This window comes from Parambassis ranga, chromosome 19, assembly GCF_900634625.1.
Source record: "Parambassis ranga chromosome 19, fParRan2.1, whole genome shotgun sequence".
Classification (NCBI taxonomy): Eukaryota; Metazoa; Chordata; class Actinopteri; family Ambassidae; genus Parambassis; species Parambassis ranga.
The window spans coordinates 7,000,541-7,020,586 of record NC_041039.1 but is presented as its reverse complement, the minus strand read 5'-3'; the positions used below and the strand labels follow the sequence as shown (position 1 = coordinate 7,020,586).

At 43.0% G+C, this 20,046-nt stretch overlaps 2 protein-coding genes across 5 annotated transcripts; one reads left to right on the top strand and one right to left on the bottom strand.

The window, feature by feature from the left end:
* Positions 1-565: 565 nt before the first annotated feature.
* On the top strand, positions 566-10,567 carry fbxo11b (F-box protein 11b). 3 transcript variants are annotated; one of them, XM_028431010.1, is made up of 22 exons: positions 566-898; positions 2,206-2,369; positions 2,544-2,604; positions 2,813-2,957; positions 3,059-3,188; positions 3,786-3,869; positions 3,951-4,083; positions 4,230-4,336; positions 4,727-4,838; positions 5,567-5,673; positions 5,771-5,908; positions 5,987-6,204; positions 6,291-6,471; positions 6,561-6,683; positions 7,070-7,155; positions 7,244-7,320; positions 7,410-7,553; positions 7,655-7,765; positions 7,850-7,957; positions 8,032-8,140; positions 8,937-9,035; positions 9,163-10,567. In XM_028431010.1, exons 1-22 carry the CDS (start codon positions 811-813, stop codon positions 9,290-9,292), a joined length of 2,655 nt encoding a protein of 884 aa, XP_028286811.1. In that variant the 5' UTR covers positions 566-810; the 3' UTR covers positions 9,293-10,567. The 3 variants fall into 3 exon arrangements, with proteins under 3 accessions (XP_028286811.1, XP_028286810.1, XP_028286809.1); XM_028431009.1 differs by having other exon boundaries at positions 2,544-2,625; positions 2,816-2,957; XM_028431008.1 differs by having other exon boundaries at positions 2,544-2,625.
* Positions 10,568-11,954: 1,387 nt separating this feature from the next.
* Positions 11,955-19,047, bottom strand: msh2 (mutS homolog 2 (E. coli)). Of its 2 annotated transcripts, XM_028430918.1 has the most exons (17): positions 18,969-19,047; positions 18,390-18,515; positions 18,034-18,182; positions 17,646-17,930; positions 17,434-17,580; positions 17,200-17,349; positions 14,736-14,869; positions 14,450-14,649; positions 14,272-14,381; positions 14,068-14,191; positions 13,844-13,994; positions 13,661-13,758; positions 13,228-13,476; positions 12,944-13,148; positions 12,614-12,861; positions 12,371-12,543; positions 11,955-12,207 (listed from the first exon to the last, which is right to left on the bottom strand). In XM_028430918.1, the coding sequence occupies exons 1-17, from the start codon at positions 19,021-19,023 to the stop codon at positions 12,052-12,054; spliced, it is 2,760 nt and encodes a 919-aa protein (XP_028286719.1). In that variant the 5' UTR covers positions 19,024-19,047; the 3' UTR covers positions 11,955-12,051. The 2 variants fall into 2 exon arrangements, with proteins under 2 accessions (XP_028286719.1, XP_028286718.1); XM_028430917.1 differs by lacking the exon at positions 18,969-19,047 and having other exon boundaries at positions 18,390-18,618.
* Between the last annotated feature and the right edge of the window lie 999 nt (positions 19,048-20,046).

Sequence of the window (20,046 nt, the reverse complement as noted above, 5' to 3'; positions counted from 1 at the left end):
GTAAGCATGGGGTAAGATAAAATAAAATAAGTAAAAACTGATACATTGACTTATTGACACATTTTTAAATGACCAGAACAATGTGTAAGGGGCTCATACTTTTTTATGTTTTAGACCTAGAACGTTAATGTCCCGCTCATTCTCTTTCCAGACCTCAATACATGTGCTACTCTAAGATTAATTTTGTAATCATTTAAATGTAGGTAAGCAGTATACACAAAGTAATTGTCATTGCTGCACACATTTTTCTAAAATATGTTAAATAATAAATATCACCTCATCATAGGAGAGTGATTTTTTTTAATCCAAGCCAGTGTGTTCAATGATAATAATATGCACTGCAATGATCACTTTATTTGACTCCACATGAAGATGAAGTCCTTTGGTGTTTTCATGCATTGATCAAATCGCCGCTTGACCGATTCCGAACCCCAACAGAAAGGTTTGTCAAGACGTCTGATACGAGGCGTCTGATTGGCTGCCACAGGAGCAGTTTATAAGACATCGAGCCTGATTGGTCAAAGCGACATTAGTTTTTTTTTTCCTCTCGCGATTGTTTCCCGTGTGGGTTAATGGCTCCTCCTGCTACAGACTGAAACGGAGCTGGCACGGAGCAGTGAAACGGGGGGAGCTGTGACACCACGGAGGAGAAAAAACGCGATTACACCCCAAATACCAGCGGGTTTTTGATCGCAGTTCTTTGGGTGTATCTGGGAAAAGGCTGTCCGTGAGGACAGTTTGGGTGGAGGGCTAAATTTAGTAACGGAGGGTCGAGGATAGCGGTGTATTTTTCAACAACCAACTCCCCAGATGAACTCCGTCAGAGCCACCAACAGGAGACCCAGGCGAGTGTCGAGGCCGCGCCCGGTGCAGCCCGAACGGAACAACGGGGATAGAGGTAAGCTAGGCCACGGTCAGCCATTGATATCACGCGAAGCCGTGTCAGGCGACGCCAGTCTTTACATAGCCCCTGTTTTTGCTGGCTTGTTCAGCACGCATAGAGGCGGCGGGTTCAGCAGGAAAACCCGAGGCTTCTTGCTCTGTGGCTCAGGCCAGGCCGCGCTTTGTTTGGCTTGAGTGATTGGGGCTAGCTAACACCGCTAGCTAGCTTACCAGGTTAGGTGGAGGTTGGGGGTTGTCTTCGCTTTAACGTAATGCGTATGTAGCTACATGGACAACATTAATGGCTCATATTCAGGTAACCTAGGCAGAAGGCAAAATTATCGACTTCTCACACTGTGTTCACAATATTCATGTGTGCTCGGCTGCTGCATTCCCAGCTGTCACTACAGTTTCTGAGGGTGTAAATCTGCGGTGTCTTTGGACTGCCATTTTTGGGGTGTAACGTTAACAAAAACATTAGCAGCGAATGGGGGCAATGCTAGCTAGCTGCCCCAGCGTTGAGAGGCCACACAGATCAGCTGTGATAGATGATACAGTGTGATTTGGATGAATTTACCGGGTCCATTTTGTTTGTACGCGGCAATAGTTTGAAGCTAATGTAGCCGAAGAATGATCCATTATCCCCTTCCTTATTCTCGGATACTGCTAGCCGCGGCTTGATTTGTTTACACCGCGGATTTGCCTGCTACGCAGTTCAGTTTTTAGCCATTAGCCACACGTATGATCGGAATCATCTGCGGCCCTTTATTTGACAGCAACAATAGAATATTCTGCTAATGTAGGACCGTCCTAGAGACAAATGCACATTGACTGACATCTATTGGGAATGACCTAACATGAAAGACTGCGGCTGCAGGGGGTGCATCTGCCATTATCAATCACTAACCTTTGTCTGCCTCACCAACTAGTACCCTGTCTGTAAGCCTGCGCAGTTGGCATGCAGCGTGCAAGCTAAATGTGCACCATTGTGTGAGACATGGTAAAGGAAATTATCATTTTAAATGGTGCCGTTCCTGCAAATCTTTTAGGTGTGGAAATGATCAAAATAGAACTGATTAGTGATGGTTTATATTTAAATTATTATTGGAGACACTGCTCTAAATAGCAACTTTGTTCATTTAATTGCCAATTTAGAAAGTGGCATTTTTTGTATTGTTTTTTATCCTTACAGATTTATGTATAGTATGCTGAGTACCTGTACATTGTTGCTACAACAGTGGAATTTCCTTTTTGTTTGTGATCAGTAGATACTTCTATCTATCATGTATCTATATTTATCAGAATTTCTCCTTTTGTGTCCAGATGAGGAGGCTCCTGCAGCAGCTGCAGCAGAAATGGCTATTGAGGAGTCTGGGCCAGGTGCTCAGAACAGTCCCTACCAGCTTCGACGCAAGACCCTGCTTCCCAAGAGAACCGCCACTGCCTCTGCCACCGCCTCTGCCTGCCCCAGCAAGGGCCCTATGGAGGTTCGACCAAAGCATTTTTGTTTGGATTTTACTGCATGTGTGTGTTTGTGAAAGGCTGAGTGTACTCCTCCACAGGGACAATGATTGTGTGACAGAGCTGTAAATTTTCTCAGTTGATTACTTAGTGCCTGGATCTCAGCATGAAGTTTATATCCTGCTCATTTTCTTTTGCAGGGAGCTTCCACTTCATCAACAGAGGCCTTTGGCCATCGAGCCAAGCGGGCACGAGTGTCCGGTAAGAGCCACGACCTGCCAGGTGTGTGTTAAATCTCAGCTGGGCAAGGAGTGTTTTTGCTTTTTTGAGTCTTTATTGATTTTTCTGTGCCTCTTAGTAAATCTTGTTTATTTTCAGTCCATAAAATAGCATGACACTGTGGTTTAATGCGCTTGAGGTAGAGGTTTTCCCTAAAACTTAAATTTTGTGTGTATGTGTGTTTTTTTAGCAGCCCCAGCAGAGCAGTATCTGCAGCAGAAGCTTCCAGATGAGGTCGTTTTGAAGATTTTCTCCTACTTGCTGGAACAGGACCTTTGTCAGGCAGCTTGTGTCTGCAAGAGATTCAGCCAGCTAGCAAATGATCCCATCCTATGGTCAGTGCTGCTGAGGAGATAAAACCTGCTCACTTCTCTTTTTTGCATATTACAGTCACTAAAAGACAATTTTGTTTTGCATGTGGTATTTAATATCTCAGGAAGCGCCTGTACATGGAGGTGTTTGAGTACACGCGCCCCATGATGCATCCTGAACCAGGCAGGTTCTATCAGGTCAGCCCTGAGGAACATGAACACCCAAACCCATGGAAGGAAAGCTTCCAGCAGCTGGTATGTTGTCCTCTATGATTTTTAAGTGTTGTTGTTGTGCATTTGAGATACTGTGTCTTAAGTTTGACGAGTGCTTAATGTCGCTGGAAACTGCAGCAGGCCACAATAGCTTTCCTGTATTGCTTTTACAGTCCAGTTCAGTTTTACAGTGAAAGCTGCAGAGGCTGATCAGTTAATGTCATTTGTGTGTGTCTCTAAGGCTATGCCGATTATTTACACTTGAAGACTACCATGTTAAATCCAAAGTAAAAAAAAAAAACTTTGCAATTATTCAGTAGTTCCATTGTAGCAGGTGTTCTTCTCCTTGCTACCGACTGTGTGTAAATTTATGTTAAAAGTTAAGGAGTTAAGATCACTTTATTGCATTGTTGAATGAATGTAAGGTTTCTTTGCATTAGTAGTTTTGTTGTAAGTCATCAGACAAATGATGGATTAGAACACATCTCTTCTAAAGTATGGTTAGTTTTTATTAGACTTGAATATTGGTGATCACACAAAACTGACAGTAACTTTTTTTGTACAGTGGCATTCTCATATTTTATTTGCACATCCAGAAATCTACCAAAAATACTGACTTTGTTGCTCTGTGTGTTGCAGTACAAGGGTGCACATGTAAAGCCAGGCTTTGCTGAGCACTTCTACAGTAACCCTGGCCGATACAAAGGCAGAGAGAATATGTTGGTGAGTTATTTGTGTGTTGCACAACTAATTTAAACATGCTTTTCCAGTCCGATTAAGTGTGTGTGCGCCTTTCTCCTGCAGTATTATGACACCATCGAGGATGCACTGGGTGGGGTACAAGAAGCCCACTTTGATGGCCTCATCTTTGTCCACTCTGGCATCTATACAGATGAGTGGATTTATATAGAGTCCCCCATTACTATGATTGGTGCAGGTGAGCCTGATGCCTTTACATCACATTTCCCTGATGCCAGTGTTGCATACAATCAATATCTCTTGTTACATCAGGGATGTACTCTGAACTGTGTATATATCAGTGCATTTTAGGGTTTTAATGAGTGCTCTCTGCTTTTCCATCAGCGCCTGGTAAAGTAGCAGATAAGGTGGTTATAGAAAATACCAGAGACTCCACATTTGTCTTCATGGAGGGCTCAGAGGATGCGTATGTGGGATACATGACTATCAAGGTACATGACCTCACTTTTACCTCTTTCATGTAGCCACACTAGAAACGTTCAGTATTGTATTCTGGCTTATTCATATTTAAAAATAAAATAATAATGTCCTTGTTTGATATGTTAAAGGACATATATGGAGGTTTTAATGATTTACAAATTGTTATTTGAGAATTTTTTTTGTCAGGGTACAAAAAAATTAAAGCATTGCAGTTAATGTGATTATCTTGTCTAGTTGTGTAAAAAAAAAAAAAAAGCACAATTTCCTGATTATTATCTTTGAAGTGTTAGCGGTACTAATGCTGTGTGGAGTCCAGCGTGATTGCAGTGGGTGGACAGAACCTTCAAGTCTTGTCAGTAACCATAACCTTTGTGTGACATCTGCTGCTCTTCTTCTCATAGTTCAATCCTGATGATAAGTCTGCGCAACATCACAACGCCCACCACTGTCTGGAGATCACGGTCAACTGCAGCCCCAACATCGACCACTGCATCATCCGCTCCACATGCACAGGTATCTCGCACTCATACACCAGCCTTTTGTTACATAGTGATACTGTAGCTGTACAGGCCATGCACACATTAACATTTAGTGTAGGCTCTTTTTCTGTTTTATTGCCATTACATTGTTACAACTTGCATTGTGTTTTATGTGTGCTAGTTTTTGTTTTTATTTATTTTCATTAACTATGTTCCTTTGGCAGTAGCTAATTTTGTGTCATATTCAAAGGCACAAACATTTCTGTTAACAGTTGATTGCAGCATGTATGGATTTGACAAAGTCAAGTAGTTTTCTTCGGTGTGAAGGGGGATATTTTATATATGCTGGGTCAGATGCAGTGAGATTAAGAGCATGTACCATAAAATATCATGGCACAATGGATCATGGATCATGGATCATGGATCAGTAAATAGCAGGTCAAGGAAGTAATTCAAATTCTGTGGAATCCAGTTTGTCCCAGATTGACCTTTTGATATGTTTTGCTAATGAGTGCAGCAGACAGGATTATTTCTAATGTGAGAAGCACTGATTAATTTGCCTGCTTAAAAATGCTGAAAAGATGTGGTGGCTAGAAAGGACAAATTTGTTGATATACTCTTTAAAAATATATGGATGTTGGTTGGCCTCTGTGGAGCATCTTTTAGAATTTTTTCTTTTTCTTATTAGTCAGTTGATGATAAAAGTGAACATCACTCATAGCCTTGCTGTTGTGTGACCCTTCTATGTTCTGCTTTGTTTAGTGGGTTCAGCAGTGTGTGTGAGTGGACAGGGAGCATGTCCAACCATCAAACATTGCAACATCAGCGACTGTGAGAACGTAGGACTGTACATTACAGACCATGCACAGGTAAGAAAAATATATATACACATAAAGCATTCATGCCAGTGTAACATACACACAGAAATACTCACAGACTTTGCATCTACCCAAAATTCTGTTGTAGGGCATTTATGAAGACAATGAGATCAGCAACAATGCGCTAGCAGGAATTTGGGTGAAAAACCATGGTAACCCCATCATTAGACGTAACCACATCCACCATGGTCGAGATGTTGGAGTGTTTACATTTGATCACGGCATGGTAACTATCATCAGTTATGTCCTGAACATGTTACAGGGAAAAATCTACACCTGTGCTGATCTTTCTTCTGTGTTTTAGGGATACTTTGAGAACTGTAACATTCATAGAAATCGCATAGCAGGCTTTGAGGTGAAAGCATATGCCAACCCCACCGTGGTGCGGTGTGAGATCCACCACGGTCAGACAGGAGGCATCTACGTTCATGAGAAGGGACGGGGACAGTTTATAGAGAACAAAATCTATGCTAATAACTTTGCTGGAGTGTGGATCACATCCAACAGTGACCCAACGATACGGTAAGAGCACACTTCACAGGAGGCCACATTGGTGGTAATGTAAAGACAAATTTAAAGATTTTTAAGACATTTTTGTTTCACTACAGGGGGAATGCCATATTCAATGGTAACCAAGGAGGAGTGTACATATTTGGAGATGGGCGGGGTTTGATAGAGAGTAATGACATCTACGGTAACGCCTTAGCAGGAATTCAAATCCGAACCAACAGCTGCCCTATTGTACGGCACAATAAGATCCACGATGGACAACATGGCGGCATCTATGTGGTACAAGCACTCTACAATTCTAAGTGACGGCTAATGTCAAATGTCTGAGTTGGTACTTTATTTCAGTTTGATCCCACTTTGTGTTACAGCATGAGAAAGGCCAGGGAGTGATTGAGGAGAATGAGGTTTACAGCAACACGCTGGCCGGAGTCTGGGTGACCACAGGCAGCACTCCTGTCCTCCGAAAGAACCGCATCCACAGCGGCAAACAGGTAAAATGGGACAGTGAGGATGGCCACATCATCTAGAATCAAATAATAACATAATAACAATTATAATTTTTGTCATATGACACTCATTTTAAGACAGACACCTAAAGTTATTTATAAGCATCATAATCATGAGCTGTGCTGACCTTTATTGTCAGTTACTTTACTTTCAATCGTGGGAAACTGTAGATGCTGATTATTTTCAGAGATTCCTGATCTGAACAAAGATCAAGTACACCGTTTGTGAAAGGCAGCAGCAAAAATGTGTCCCTATTTACACTAGCAGTTGTCAAAAGGTGTCAACATTTTGTCAAAAATACTTAAATATTCCTTTCTAAAATATAAAACAGCCATATCACATGGACTATTCTTTTTATCCCCTTTTTCAGGTTGGTGTATATTTCTATGACAACGGGCACGGTGTGTTGGAAGACAATGACATCTACAATCATATGTACTCTGGTGTGCAAATAAGGTAATGTTACCTTCTTTCAGGTGTTTTTTTCTCACTGGTTTTCTTTCAGTTAAGGACATTTCCAGTAATTGTTGTTCATTGTTCACAGAACGGGGAGCAACCCAAAGATCAGGCGCAACAAAATCTGGGGAGGCCAGAATGGAGGGATTTTAGTCTACAACTCAGGTTAGTTACAACTCAACTCAAGTTACACTCCAATAGTCTTATTTACAGTCCGTTTAATCACTGTCTAAACTTCCTGTTAAATGTAACAGGTCTGGGCTTCATTGAGGACAATGAGATCTTTGACAACGCCATGGCTGGAGTGTGGATCAAGACGGACAGCAATCCAACACTGAGAAGAAACAAGATCCATGATGGCAGAGATGGAGGCATCTGCATTTTCAACGGAGGCAGAGGTGCTCTAGTCCTTAACAAGCCTCGCTGCACTCCACATGCTGTTAAAATTGTACCAGTTCCAGTACACGTGTAGCTTATTATGAATTCTCATTCTCTGTAGGTCTGCTGGAAGAGAATGATATCTTCAGAAATGCTCAGGCTGGTGTGTTGATCAGCACCAACAGCCATCCAATACTCCGCAAGAACCGTATTTTTGATGGCTTTGCTGCAGGTTAGGCTGTTGAAAATGAACTTTATTGAAGCCTGGTTTAGTCCTCCATGGTGCTCACAGCAGATGTGTCATTTGCTTCCACAGGTATTGAGATCACTAACCATGCCACTGCAACTTTGGAGGGCAACCAGATCTTTAACAATCGTTTTGGAGGCTTGTTTCTGGCCTCTGGAGTCAACGTCACCATGAAAGGTAAGAAGCTGCCTTGCAGGCTTGGTCCTAACCCTGTCTGCTCTCTAACCACCTTCTCTTTCTGTTTCTGTCAGACAATAAGATCCTGAATAATCAGGATGCCATTGAGAAGGCTGTGAGCAGAGGACAGTGTCTCTACAAGATCTCCAGCTACACCAGTTACCCCATGCATGACTTCTACAGGTAAGCAACATTAAATAACGAGCTCAGTGGTACTGGTATGTTTACGCAGAGCAAAAACAATAGTTCAGATATCTGTTCAGCAAACATAAATCTCCAATCTGTTCAGGAAACGACTTTGGTTTAGTATTTGAAAAAAATAGCTACCATTTTCATTGTTTTGGGTAATATGGGTAACAGAATGTGTAGAATCTACCACTGAATGCTTGAACATTTGAACATTTATGGGGCATTTAGTCCTCCGTGAGTGTCACTGTGGGAAAACACTCTATGTGATGAACTCTAACCCAGCACAGAGTGTTACCAAGAGGAATGTGGACACTGTAATGGCTGGGTCATTGTGTATGTGTGGGCCCTCTGCACAATGTTGCACAGTCTTGCTGTGTGATGTCCAGTCAGCAGCTTGTTCTGACATCAAACTACAAGCCTTGTGGCGCTCACCTCGTCCGTCTACTGTTTCTATGCCATGGGCTTTAGTTTATTTACAAAGCCAACACCACACCCCTGATGTCTGATAGCTGATAATCAGTGCAAAGAAGTTACTGTAATAACTTGTCATCGCAGGCCACTTCATTTTTCTTCAGGAAAAAGTGCTTTGGTGTAGGATTTTTTTGTCTTTTATCAAATATTTGCTGCTGACTAATAAGACACTGTAATAAAGTCCATATCTATATAGGGAGATCAGAACATACATTAACCAGATTTCACAGAAAGAAAAGTGTGTAAGCATGGAATATATGATTCTGTAAAAGTTGGTTATTTTAGTTTTAATTCTAAAAAACAATTCTTATTTCTGCAGATGTCACACCTGTAATACAACGGATAGGAATGCCATCTGTGTTAACTGCATTAAAAAATGCCACCAAGGACATGATGTGGAGTTTATAAGGCATGATCGGTAAGCTGCATGTTGGTGTGCATTTCTAAATTCTACAGTTGCTATCTGAGTAACAGTATATTTCTTTTAAAACTGCAGACGTAGCTTCTGTGAAGGTTGTTAATAACTGGTATCTTTTTGGCTCCAGTTTCTTCTGTGACTGCGGAGCAGGAACGTTGTCCAACCCCTGCACGCTGGCCGGAGAGCCCACACACGACACAGATACTCTGTATGACTCTGCACCGCCCATTGAGTCCAACACGCTGCAACATAACTGAAGACGTGACACTCTCTCACATGAGCATACAGACACATTAACATTGCACACAGCCGTAAACACATACAAATATGGACACACACCCTTACATACACACTTACACTTGCAGCCATAAGGACCCAGAGAGACTCTGATTGCAGCGCTCTCAGGCGGGCTCAAGGAGAAAGAGGCTGCAGGGGAAGCAGCTTCCTGCCGGCTGCAGTGCAGGCAGACATCACAAGAGGGAGCAGTGGAGCTGAGGGTAGACTGACCGAATGGCCACAAGAGATTCCTCACTGGAGTGTTTCTTATTTTGCAGCCTGTAAACAAAGATGGGAAGAGAAGGGCAGGGTGTGAGGATAGGATCCCCCCCCTCCTTGGTGTTAGTCCTCAGCTCCTGGCCCACTTCCTCCTCCTTTTCTTTTCAAGAACTGCTGTTAAAAAGACTTCCTGCTTCCTCACAGCTGCCATCCCTATTGGCTGCCCAGGCAGTTGTAACTAGGCAACGAATGGGTGGATGTTGCTCTGTTGTGTGTGTGCGTGTGAAGATTGTGTGTGTGTATGTGTGCGTACGCGTGTGTGTGATGGAGCACTTGAGCTTTTTTTTTAAACAATATATGTTCTGAACAGTGGATTTTATTTCAATGCTTTCTCATGTAGTTTTGTATTTTCAAGCAAAAAGCTGACTGTATTTGAATGTCTTTTATTTTATTATATATTATTATAATTATTATTATTTTTCTTTGGTTAGCATCCCTCCTTTCGCCCAAGCACCCCAGCAAACTGCAGACACTCTGACATCCCAGTGGTGAAGTTCTTTCTGTGAAAGAGAATCTTGTTTAAACACTAAAAACCCTCTCCAGTTGTTAGCTTAAACGGCAGGTGGAGCTGCTCCGCAGTTGTATAAAGGTGTGTGTGTAACTGTGTCTCATGTACAGTGCGTGTGTGTATGCGTGTATATGTTTATAAGTCAATGCAGTCAGTGTTTTGTGGAGAGGGTTTCAATAGGAGGCCTCAGAGCTCCTTCGAACTGGAATTAAAGAGTCAACTGCAGTCCCCTCCTGTCCTCACCCCCACCTCCTCCCCCTTCCTTGTGTATCGTGGTGACTGTGGCTCCTCATGCAGCCTGAATCGTATGCATGTACCATAACATCTAGACTTAATATATTGTGAAGTATTCAATAACCATTATGTAGATGCTAGTTGGAATTCAAAAAGGGGTATACTTTCTTAGAAAGACAAAAAAAGAAACAGGAAACTGGCCATTTCTAAGAAAATAAAACTTTATTAGATCAGAGGTGTCTGTGCTTCAAGTTCATGTCCTGAAGATTTAAAATGGTGTTTGCCAAAAACTGGGATGATGCTTGTTTTGTAAAGATTATTAGCCATCACGTGAAATTTTGAGATCTGCTGATCATGGTGATGAGCATGACCTGATGGGCTTACAGTCATGTTCAAAAGTTAGTACTGCCTCTTATATTTCTTCTGACAAACAACATATGTTTTCACTGTGCCGTTATTGATTTAGCAAAATGTATGCCACAAAAAAGTGTTTAATACGAAGTGTCCCCTTACTACTGCCACAGGATGTAGGTGAGCTGCAGCACCTTAATGAATTGATCATCAGCAGGTGTGCAGACGTTTTGGCAGTTTGCTGCTCTGGAACATTCTGGTGTGTGTTAACACAGTGCCAAGAGGGAAAGACCACAGCAGTTGTGAAACAAAGTCCTGAGGACAGATGAGAAGTAGAGTTGCTTGGCCTTAATGCAAACCACCAAACACCCACTCATGAATTCAGCCTGTTTTGCAGCCACAAAACTTTCATACAGAACTCATTAGTACAAATTATTGCTGCTAAAGGTGAATCTACAAGGTGTTTTATTAATGGGCCTACTTTTTTTTTTTCCTTTTTGGCTTTATTTTTGCTAAATAAATAATGGCATGATAAAAGCTATATGTTGTTTGTCTGAGGTTGTAATTGCCTGTAAAAAAAAACCTACTACACTCGATTTTATTTCACAAATTCAAAACATTTTTTTAAAAAGTAGGCACTAACTTTTGAGCATTACTACTTTCAGAAACATCCATAGATTAAATCCCGATGGTCAAACACATGAAAGTGTATGTTGATGGGCATTTAATTATATTGAATTATAATTATACTTTAGATGCTGTTAGTTGAAAACAAAATATAGTTGCTCATATTCTACTGCATTTGTAATTTTCATAAGGGATAAACATTACAGTAGACAAGAGGATTGGCAAATATTGGGCAAATAATATCTATAATAATATATTTCGAGGGTTTGAGTGGCTAAATACTTGTGATATCTGCCTCCTCAGATTTGTGGGGGCTTAAGTTTCAAAGACGGGCTGCTCTATTGAGCTCTAAGACTTAGTTAAATCTGTGCTGTCCTGAGCAAGGTCACTGCTGTCCTCTGAAAAGCTGCAGTTCATTTTTTGTCCACTTGAGGTCAGCTTAAGTCCAGTAGAGGTCAGTACATTTGGTTTTAATGCAGGACATGGTCTGTCAAAAAGCACACTGATTTCAGATGGAACTAAAGTCATTCTCTATGAACACATCAAAAGAGGTGTCACTGGTGTTTTAATTACTTAGTAATGTGACAATGAGGATCACTGGTGTGCAACAACAGATATTCAAATGACAGTGTGGGTCAAGAACATTCAACAGAAAAATCTTTATTGAAAAACTAAACAAAACAAGCGCTGTAGTGTGGTTTTGCGAAACCTAAACAAACCTCCAGCAGATTTCACAGGAACTCAGCGTGCAAGGATCTCACTTATGTACAAGTTATTTTTGGTGAGCAACTCCTGCTTCATTCTCTTGAGCTCTTTCTTCACCTCATTGTCAGTCATGCTGGCAGCAGGAAGCGACTTCACCTTAGACAGGAAGTCCTGGATCAGGTTTTCACCAACCTGAAGGAGAGACAGAACATTCAGAGTCAGGCTTTATGGATCGTTAAAGCAACATGAGCCATCAGCTGCCCTAATCATTGCCAAATAAAAAGTGTGACAGAATATGAGGTCACTGCATGTATCTGTCATCAGGACAACAGGATGGTGAAAAACTGAGTCTTACTTGTTTGTCCATCCGTCGCCTCTTGGCCTCAGGCTCCTCCTGCTCTGACTTCTCCCCTGCAGGATCCTGGAACTCCTCCAGCTCCTCCGCCTTCTCTCTTGCCACAGCTAGCACTGACGGTGGGAAGCACGCCAACTCGGCAACATGGATTCCAAAGCTTTGGTCACACACACCTGCAGTAATGGTTAAGTTAGGTTAAACAGTGAGTTTGTATCAGGATGGAAAAATGTGGGTGCAACTGACCAGGTTTGACTCTGTACAGCATTGTGAGCGTGTTGTGAGACGTTAGGGCGGTGACGTGCAGGTTGTGGACGGCGGGCTGCTGCACTGCGAGTGCTGTCAGCTCATGGAAGTGTGTGGCGAACAGGCAAAAGCAGCCGATTTTAGAGGCGATGTGCTCGCTGATGGCCCAGGCCAGGCCAAAGCCATCGTATGTGGATGTGCCTCTGCCGAGCTCATCAATGATGATGAGTGAGTTCTTTGTGGCCGAGCTGGAGGGAAAATGTAGGTGTTGAGAAACAGTGGTAGTATTTGTGTACTACTGTAAATTTCAGTCACACTGTTGGCTCTTACCGCAGAATAGTAGCTGTTTCCAGCATCTCTGACATAAAGGTAGACACTCCTTTCACCTGGCTGTCTCCTGCTCCCACTCTGGCCAGGACACTGTCAATCACACTAAGCTCTGCCTTTTCACACGGCACAAAGCAGCCGATCTGAGCCATCAGAGCGATCACGCCTACCTGCCGGATAAACGTTGACTTGCCGCCCATATTTGGTCCTGCAAACCCAAATCATGAAACTTAGCCAGTCTTTATCCTTCAGTAAACATTCTTTGCTCACACTGGCTCCATTTTCACCTGTAATAATGTAGAAGCTCTTCTCGTCCTGGATGAAGGTGACATCATTGGGGATGAAGGCGGTGTCGGCGTCCATCTCCATGCAGGGATGTCTGGCCTGCAGCAGCTCCATGCGCCTGCAGCCACCCTCAACTAAGAGGTGAGGCCGGACAAAGGGCACAGGAGCGGAGACAGAAGCAACGGCAAAACTCACAACTGCGTCCATCTGAGCGATTACATCGCTTAGTGTCTGCAGGGGATCCACGTAACCTGGTGGTTCAAGAGTTTAAAGATCACAAGGAGGAGATTTTTACTAGATAAAAAAAAGTCAGACCACAGTCATTTATCACAAGTTTAAAAACTAGCCATTGTAGAAAATGTGAGTGGAATCAATTACTAAATGTCAGCCCACGCTTCATCATCGCAGTGACCAGCATGTGATGGCATTCCTCACCTGAGGCGATCTTGATGATCTCCTTGACGATGGCATTCTGGGCCTCCTCATACTCCTCCCTGCTCTTGGTGTAGTCCTCGTTCAGTGAGCTTAGTTTGCTGTGGACACGTAGAAATACAGCAGAGCAGAGCATCAGCTGACTGCGTGGTTAATCTGGCGCGCTGATATTGATGTGTGGCAGACCTGTTCGTGAAGCGCACTCCATTCTTCGCTACATCCAGCGTGGTGAATTTCTTGTTGTTCCTCAGACTTTTCTCCTCCTTGCATGTGACTCGCAGATAAAAACCAAGTACAGCGTTCGACTCCAGCTTTACCGTTTTAGTAGCTTCAAGACCTAATATTGAAATGAGATCTGTGAGATTAGGTTGGATTAAATGCAGCTGTGTGTGTGTTTGTGCTGTAGTTACCCAATTCATTGGCTGCACTGTTGAGCACCGCCTGCATGCTCTTCTCCAGAGCGTCCATCTTTTCTCTCAGCTCACTCAGCACTGGATCGAAGGATGCTTTCACCAGAAACTCATGGTTGTCAATCTGCACATTAACAACGCACAGAATAAGCATTCTTACGTTTTACACATTTAGATATGCAAATACATAAGGGAGGAAAGTACTTGGTTCATGTCCAGTGTGGTTTCGATCATCTCCTGGTATTTGGCGAAGTCAGCCTGCAGGTCTCTGAGTGGGGAGATGAACAATGCGTGCAGCAGAACCTCATAGCTCCCTACAACACAAAGGTTTAGAGAGGAACAATGCACAACTGGACACCACACAGGTGTTCCTAGAGGTTACCTGAGTATCTCTCCAGTGCTGTGATGAGGGAAGGGATGTGGCTCACAGCCTGGTAGACACGGTAGCAGTCCTGCAGCGAAGCCGTGTGACGATGGAACTTCTTGGCCAAGCGGTGAAGATCAGGAAAGCGTCGCAGCAAATCCTCCTGACAGGTCTGCCTCAGCTCAGAGTCACACACAAAACTCTCCACCAAGTCCAACCTATACACACAAGGTTTAATTTTAGAAGGCGCAGGACAGCTGCTGAGGTATTCGATCTGGTGTTTTTGTCCACCATCATGCTTTACCTTTCCTCTATTCTGGCTTTGTCCATGAGTGGTTGTTTGATCCACTGGTTGACCAGCCGCTGACCCTGCGGCGTACGGCATTTGTTCAACAGGCCAGCCAATGAGTGAGCTCCATTGGTGTCGTCAGGTGAACCCTGGAGAATGTGGTTCAACAGGCAGAAGTGTCAGGATTTGAAGCTTCTGAGAATCCTCAGCTTGAATTATTTCATCACAGTTTATTCTACATGTCTACAAGATTCTGTGAAACAAAATATTCTCCCATGTTCATTCCTAGATTGGTAACAAGTATGGGTACTTGGAAACACGTTGTACATGCTGATTCCAGATTATTTTTGTTTTTGTAAAATCAAGAATTAAAAAATTTATATAATTTATATATTTACGGTATATCAAGTTAGTTCCAGCCATGGTTTTCATGAGAGGTGCAGGATTTATTACTGAAAAAAAGCTTGATACTCAGAGGAATCATAGTGGAAACTAGGCCTGTCATGATAACAGATTTTGCTGGGCGATTAATTGCCAAGCAAAATTATTGCGATAAGCGATAATATTGTCGTTTTGAGACCATGTTCAACTAATATAATGATAATGACATATAATGCAATACACCCTTTCAAAGATCAATAAACTTTAATTTCTAAAGGACATTTAACACTGGAAAGGCCCCCAATCATCAACATTATTATTATTATTATTGTTATTGTTATTATTAATGATATTAATATTAATGTTGATATTATTATTATGAGTAGTGGTAGGCCTATTACCATGGCTTATCTGGGCATAGTCAATGGAGTTAAGTCAAACCAACTAGCATGTCATGAGCAACAGAGAGCCAAACAGCAACACGCACTCTACCTGCTGCTGGGAGTGGGCTCACCTGTACACACATAAGTTTTTGTGTAAGCACGCTAGGCTTGTGCAAAATCGTATCGTGTGCAATTAATCGTCAGAAAAACTGTCATCGATTAATATTTGCCACTTATCGATTATGGCGATTAGTGCCTCGTCATGATGACGCATTTTTGTGTGCGGCGTACTCTCACCATCACCCGCGCACATGTGAGTCCACAATAACAATAATGGCGGAAGGCAGTGGTGTTCAGTTAAATAATGCGGAGCAGCACGTTCCTAACATAAGTTCAACGTCTGTCACCATAAGCCCGAGCACGAAGAAAGCACGAAGAGGACACAACGCCGGCTACAGCTGTATATAGTGCCACGACATGCATTAGGTGAAGCGTGGAGCGTTGGTTGTTGCCATAGTAACTGAATTTTTGCTCGTATCAAATGAATGAACTCCGATCTTTATTTACAGACTCCACAGCAAGATAGGAAACATTACAACTGCGAAGTCTCCTCTAGCAGATATTGGACAGAATTCCACTCAGCTGAGAATCCGCGATACGTTTAGTCATCGTGCTGCTTACGACCAAACGAAGCGCTGGAAGATTGTAACGCAGGTTGATTTGCACAGACACACGTTTAAATGTGAAATTGTCCGGTTTGTTTATTTGTTTGTTTTTTCTGCTGCTGTCTGAGTGAAAACATGCACTAGTGTGTGACATATTCCAGTCACAGGTTCATTTGCGCAGACACATTTTTTAACTTGAAATAATCACTGATGTGACTTTTCTGAACTTATTTGTCTATTTGTCTGTTTAATTTTAATGTTGACATGCTTTGTGACCTTAAGATAAAAAACATTTGAAGGACAAAGTTACTTTAAATGTTTGCTTCATTATTATTTTGAAGCAGTTTGTGCCTCAATATTATCAATACATATTTCCATGGCTGGTTGGTGCCTAATCACTACTCACCAGAATGAAGTAGTTCACTTGACTGATGATTTGTCGGTATCATGCTAGAACACTGTGCCAATTTAGAGTCAAAAACATGTAAGTGCAATTGTCATCAATTAATCGTCAAATTAATCGTTATCGGCTAAATGCCACAATTAATCATGATTAATTTTGCCAATATCGCCCAACCCTAAAGCATGCGTTTGCGTGTGCGTATGCGCATCAGGCCGTTGCAGACAGCTGCAGTGAATTTTAAAAACGCCACCATGTAGAAACACATAAAAGAAACTGATAGCAGAGATGGCACAAGAGGACTAGACTGGGTGGCGCTGCAGCGAGTGCCGCCAGTAAGAAGGCAGAGGACTTCACTCCTACAACATGGACTCTCTCTGATAGCAGGGTGTATACATAAGCATGTTTAGTCTAGTGGTGAATTGTGTCAAAGTGTTGAACCTGTGTTGTGCAGCTTCACAGCCCTCTGTGTTGCTGTAACCAGCATCCAAGCCCTGCAGCACTGTGACGCACCGTGGCGACGCAGACGAGCTGACGGTGGTCTGCTCAGAATGTCACGTAAACGTTACACAATGAGTTAAAAAAATAAGAACTACCTAGTGGCCTAGTGGAAACTGTTACAGCCTGTGACCTCACTCACAGTCACTGACCTGGAAGAGGTTAAGAGCTCTGATGGCAGCATTGTCCAGCCTCATGTACTGACTGAAGTCCAGCGTGGTCAGACTGAAGGAGTTGAAGTTGGAATTGTCTGAGAGCAGCTCGAGGAAACGTACCACTGCAGCCAAACATGACATGGCAACCTGAAAATGAACCCACATACACACCTTCAAACATGGAACTGACTTCATGTACACAGACAGTAGGAGGGTCTTTGTTTTGTTCACCTGCTTGTCCAGCTCAGGCAGTGCATTGCTCACCACCGTCTCTCCTTTCTTGGCTCTCAACAGCCTGTTCAGATCCTGGACCATGTCCTTGCTGCGGAAGTCTGCCCTCTTCCTGTCAGAGACGAGCACGCCGCCACGCTGCACCACCTGCACAAACACGTCTTTACTCCAAATTCACACAAACACACAGAAAAACGCAGCCCATCACATACCTCCCGCAGCTTGGTCCCCTCAGCATTGCCTTCTCCCTGGGCCAGCAGACACTCTTTGGGGCTGATCTGAACAAGCAGGGACTCCAGGTTGGAGAAGATCTCGTTGTCTGGAAACTCACACACTCCCATCGTCCTCTGTGCTGCGTCCACATAGCCGACCCCAACCACGCGCTGTCCGTCAGTTCCTGTTGCATATCGCACGGCTACAACCCCTGCACAGCCCTCCGCTCCTAATCCACCTCCAAAAAGGATCTCCTCAAGCTGGGTCAGGTTCCCAGGAGAGGCCTGCCACAACAAGACAACAGAGATCAGCTCACGTTGCAGAGTTGTGTCTGTTTTGTAGTGGCATGCATATCTAATAAAGTTGTTAAGCACACCCACACACTACCTTGTACTCGATCTTCCAGTCGTGCTCCTTGCTGCTCTTGCTGTGGTTCTTGTACACCTCCACTCTGTACTGCCTCACCAGCAGCAGGTCCTTCACAAAGGCCTCAAAGTTCAGCTTGCTCAGGATCACACTCTCCAGCTTCCGAGTCCCTGGTAAGTACGTTAGCATAAGGAACAACCTCTACAAACCCGATAGCACTGAAGCTGATGGATGCGCTTGTAGCTAGCTTAGCTTGCTAAGTATATGCCTCCAAGTGCAATTAAATTAACTTGCCCAACGGGACTGTTAGCACTCCGCAACCTTTAGCTATGCTACATGCACAGTTACATATACAGCTAGGCTGTAAACTAGCTTACCTGAGCCCAGATATTTGATGACCCCATTCGTCTTGAAAACCTCCTTAGCTGCGAATATGGCGTCTTTCCCGTGGACGGTGTAATAGTCGTTACGGTCAAATATTCGGAAGGTCGTGTCCGGTTTCTCTGGCATGGAGAAAATAAAGTTTAGAAAGCTTTTCTCGGCTGCACTGTCCATGGACAGGTTGTGTTTCGGCTGCACCGCCATGCTGCAATCTCCCGCCACCACCGAGACACAAACAGGAAGTACGTCTGATCGTGACGTGTCACCATGGAAACGAGAACCAAGATGCTGCTCTGCTTCCTCTGCTTTATTGTGAGTGACACTAACATTAACAACCGTTACTACCATCTATAATTTTAATAAAAATAAGATTAAGTTTCATTTTAGCCACTTCTTCTCCTGGGGGATATCACTGCAGCAGAAGTTTTATTTAAGTGACAGCAGCTTCAGGTTCAGCATGAATTGACTCCAAGCTGATACTGCAAGGACTGTCCTATAAACATCTCTCCTGTAGGGTTCAGTTAAGTCTCCCCTAAGTCACTGATCCACCTTAAGATGTGGTGACTGAAACACACCTGTGGAGGAGACTGCAGGATCTGCAGGAGAGGGGACCAAAGCTGATCCAGGCATCAGTGTGTCTGCCCGGGCCACACCAGAGCCAAGCATCCTGCAACAGTAGGAGTATGCTGTTCTCAGGGGTGTTGCCCACTGTTTGAATGAAAAGTGTGCTTTTAACTTTAAAATATTGAAATAAAAATGATTAATGTACTTAAAAAACACTGCAATGGCACTGAATTATTATTTTGTATCAGTCAATATTCTCTCTGAATGGACTTATCAATAATTCTCTAATTTTTTTCTAAAAAAAAAAACAAAAAACGATGAATTCATATAATTCTTAACTGGTTGCAATACAATTGTACATTTTTGCCACGTAAAATAAACATCTGCAGAGAAAGAACAGAGACTATAGTTTGACCTTCTGACTGAATGAACATCAAAGGTGGCTGCATGTGACACATTCTCCCAGGAACTGTAAAACACATGCAGCCATCATGATGCCAGGAAGGCTGTCTGCACTAATGACGTTAGACACAGCCCATCACACACACATCACACATTCGCTTTCCATTGTTAACTGTATGAGGGGGAGAACTAAATGTGAATAATGCGTGTAGACGTCCCCAAGGGCCACTCTGTTAAACATACAGGAGTTACTGTGTATAGTAGGAGGCCATTTCTCTCATCTTATTCTCTCCAATAACTTCAATGAACATTATTAATTTTGCTGCAGCTCTTCGAAAATGTATCGTCTTCATACATGTTGGAGCACAACTGCAATCACTCGGCGGTCTTTCTCTTTATGCTGCATGTGATGTACATTTATTCACTATCACTCTTCCTCGTGGATATAAAACTCTTTATATAAACTGATTTGCGTGTAATTTGAATTTAAGGGCCCCACAGCCTGACTTCCCCAAAAAAACACATGCGCGAGCTTCACGTGAAGTCATGAGCATCACTGGAACAAACAGAGATAAAACACGGAGGGTGTCAAATGATTGGTTGCATGTCTAGCTTGGTTCGGTGCGGGTGGACGTGCTCTGTGATGACTTGTAACCCCCCCTCCACTGACGACACTCATATTGTTTT